Source organism: Phoxinus phoxinus (genome assembly GCF_949152265.1).
Source record: "Phoxinus phoxinus genome assembly, chromosome: 8".
NCBI lineage: Eukaryota > Metazoa > Chordata > Actinopteri > Cypriniformes > Leuciscidae > Phoxinus > Phoxinus phoxinus.
Window position 1 is genome coordinate 17,310,669 of NC_136883.1, and position 3,865 is coordinate 17,314,533.

The following is a 3,865-nucleotide window of genomic DNA, read 5'->3' on the forward strand; positions in this document are numbered from 1 at the left end:
AATTAGGCTTCATTGTGAGCTCAACATTTTCATAACAATTTTACTCACTTTGTGATTAAGACATAATTTTGAATTGCTTTAATCCAGAAAAATTAAAAAATACACGCTTTCTTATTATGTAAAATAGAATTTCAATATTCACAATTTACATCTTTCTGATAATTTGAGAGAACAAAACTGATCAAATTTACCTGACTCTATTCCACTCCTGTCTTGCCCTATGAGGTCACTGACTATGTTCAAAATCATTCATCCATTATAATTATGTCTATAAAGATGCAAATACTGTATCAGGTCGTTTGCATTTGTCAGGTACATTTGAGATCATTCTTTGGGATGCTTTTCTTTCTTTACACACTCCTGGTTTTTCATCACCTTCACACTAAGGTGGAAAACACTCTTTGCCGAATGATGGGAGACTCGAAGTACCCGTTGTTTTTCAAGGATGGAGATGTAACTATTGGAGGAATTTTTGCAGTCCACAGAAAAGAAACATTACCTTCATTTGAGTTTACGCAAAAACCTCAGCCTCCATCTTGCTCCAGGTTTGTGAAACATTAGATCAGATAATGTATTTCATGTAAAAAAACTAGTGTAAAATGTATTTCATGTGTTTCATGTAAAAAAAAGAAAAAAAAAATCAATATGTTGCTATTTACTGGTTTAATGTGTCCACAGTGTGAATATGAGAGATTTCCGGCTGGCTCAAACCATGATCTTTGCAATTGAGGAGATTAACAGAAGTCAAGGTTTGCTCCCAAATGTTTCTATTGGCTACATGATTTATGATACGTGTGGTTCAAGACTGTCTACCATGATCGCAACTTTGGGATTAATGAATGGTCAGGAGTTTGCAGAAGGGTACAAGTGCAATGGGAAGTCTCCTTTACATGCTATCATAGGAGAATCAGAGACTTCTGCCACAGTAATACTGTCCAGAACTACAGGACCTTTTAAGATTCCAGTGGTAAAGAGCAATGACAGTAAATATTTGACATAATCACCATGCTGAGAATTTTTTTCACAGTTTATTGTTCTTTTGTTTTCAGATAAGTCACTCTGCGTCATGTGAATGTCTCAGTAATAGGAAGGATTACCCCTCGTTCTTTAGGACTATTTCTAGTGATTACCACCAGAGCAGAGCACTTGCATTCATAGTCAAGCATTTAGGCTGGACATGGGTGGGAGCAGTGAACAGTGACAATGACTATGGAAACAATGGAATGGCCATATTTCTGAAAACAGCCCATGAAGAGGGGATTTGTGTGGAGTATTCTGTGAAATTCTACCGAACAGAGCCAGAAAAACTCAATCAAGTGGTAGACACTATAGAAAGAGGCACAGCAAAAGTGATTGTTGCATTTGTTTCTTTTGTTGAGATGGGCTTACTTATTGATCAGTTAAGTATCCAGAACATTACTGGCCTCCAGATGATTGGTGTGGAGCCATGGATAACTGCAAAGACTTACATAACTCCAAACAGTTTTCATGCAATGGGAGGGTCACTGGGGTTTGCAGTCAGAAAAATCAACATTGAAGGGTTTGCAGAATATGTTATAAAAGAATTCTGGGACACAGCTTTTCCATGCTCAGAGAGTGATGGGAATTATTCTAAATATGCATCAAGTTGCAGCAGATATGAGGATATTCTTGTGTTGAAAAATTACAATGAAGATGTGACTGAACACAGATATTCAAGCAATGTCTACAAAGCAGTTTATGCAGTGGCTCATTCACTACACAGGCTATTCAAGTGCAAAGAACAAGAAGGTTGTGAGAAAGGCCTGACAATACAACCACAGCAGGTAAAATATAAAAGACTGATAAATAGAAAGGGAGAAATGAGAACAATGTGTTAAAATGCCCAATTAATTATTATTATTATTGTATTTTTTTGCAAGGTGGTTGAGGCTCTGAAAATGATAAATTTTACCATAAAGACAGGAGATCATGTGTGGTTTGACACAACTGGTGGTGTAGTGGCTTTGTATGAAGTTGTGAACTGGCAGCAGAAATCAGATGGATCGTTCGAGTTACAATCAGTGGGATATTATGATGCCTCGCTTCCTCCTAACCAGAATTTAGACCTTAGCATTGACAAAATAATCTGGGCTGGAGGACAGCTGAAGGTAAACTGTAATATCCTGTTTGTCCTTGTTTTTGTTAATTTAAGGGAATGTAATATAAAAAAAACAGCAAAACATTAATCATCAAAAGACATAACATTAAAATGTTGAGAAATTGTGGTAAATTTCTAAAATACTTTCAAAGTATTGTTTTGTTCCAGAAAAGTATTTACAATAAGAAATTATGCAACTTCCCCCCTTGTGCATTTATTCTTCAAAGATGTAATATTCTCTTTACAATATTATTTAATGATGTAATTTTTTTTATGTAGAAGCCAAGGTCTGTGTGCAGTGAGAGCTGTCCTCCAGGCACTAGGAAGGCTGTACAGAAAGGAAGACCTGTCTGCTGTTATGACTGTATTCCATGTGCAGAAGGAGAAATCAGTAATGAGACAGGTAATTTTCAGCCCATCTCACAGTTTCATAGAAAATTGGTTAGTTGCTCTTTTTGTTTTCTTTTTTTAATGTTAAGGATGCTGTTTCTAATCAAAGGAGTTCAGAAATGATTATTTTGTCTCTAACTAGTGATCACAACTCCCTTTCCAGATTCAATTAACTGCCAGCAGTGTCCAGGGGAATACTGGTCTAATGCTGAGAAAAATACTTGTGTGCTGAAGGCTGTAGAGTTTCTGTCATTCACAGAGGTTATGGGTATATTGTTAGTCTTTTTCTCTCTGTTAGGTGTAGGATTAACCGTGCTGGTGGCCATCCTATTTTACAGCAAGAAGGACACCCCCATAGTAAAAGCCAACAACTCAGAGCTGAGCTTCCTGCTACTTTTCTCATTGACTCTGTGTTTCCTCTGTTCACTTACTTTCATTGGTCGGCCTACTGAGTGGTCTTGTATGTTGCGTCACACAGTGTTTGGGATCACTTTTGTCCTCTGTATATCCTGTGTTCTGGGAAAAACAATAGTGGTGTTAATGGCCTTCAAGGCTACACTTCCAGGAAGTAATGTCATGAAATGGTTTGGGCCTGCACAACAACGACTCAGTGTTCTTGCCTTTACACTTATACAGGTTCTAATCTGTGTGCTTTGGCTAACAATTTCTCCCCCATTTCCGTACAAAAATATGAAATATTATAAGGAAAATATAATTCTTGAGTGCAATCTGGGTTCTACTATAGGTTTCTGGGCTGTGCTGTGTTACATTAGCCTCCTGGCAGTCTTGTGTTTCATTTTAGCTTTTCTGGCTCGCACACTGCCTGATAACTTTAATGAAGCCAAATTCATCACATTCAGTATGCTCATATTCTGTGCTGTATGGCTTACATTTATTCCAGCTTATGTCAGTTCTCCTGGAAAATTTACTGTAGCTGTGGAGATATTTGCCATTTTATCATCGAGCTTTGGTTTACTATTCTGCATTTTTGCACCTAAATGTTATATCATCCTGCTTAAGCCAGAACAAAATACAAAGCAACATGTGATGGGAAAAACACCATCTACATCCATAGGCCTAAAGCCCTACTGAGAATTTAAAACAACATTTCTATTAATATGAAAGGGGGACCCCAAGAAAGTGTGTGGGTGTTGGGAGAGGTCAAGCTGATGTGACTAAAGCAAAACTAAAAAAATGTCAGGTCTATAACATTGAACTGTCATACGTAGCAACCTGAAAAACAAAAAATAAATAACCCTTTAATTAAACCCCAACTGAAAGATGCACAATAATAAGTCTCATTTACATCATGGGGTCAAATGTTTCCAAACAAAAGGATAATGAACAAAACAACAT

General features: G+C 37.0%; 1 protein-coding gene across 1 annotated transcript; it reads left to right on the forward strand.

Annotated features, from left to right (window-relative positions):
• Nucleotides 1–328: 328 nt before the first annotated feature.
• Nucleotides 329–3,601, forward strand: LOC307002386 (extracellular calcium-sensing receptor-like; the record flags this gene model as incomplete). The annotated part of the gene is made up of 6 exons (XM_079619968.1): nucleotides 329–545; nucleotides 679–967; nucleotides 1,050–1,805; nucleotides 1,902–2,129; nucleotides 2,399–2,522; nucleotides 2,673–3,601. Exons 1-6 carry the CDS (start codon nucleotides 337–339, stop codon nucleotides 3,599–3,601), a joined length of 2,535 nt encoding a protein of 844 aa, XP_079476094.1. The 5' UTR covers nucleotides 329–336.
• Nucleotides 3,602–3,865: the final 264 nt, after the last annotated feature.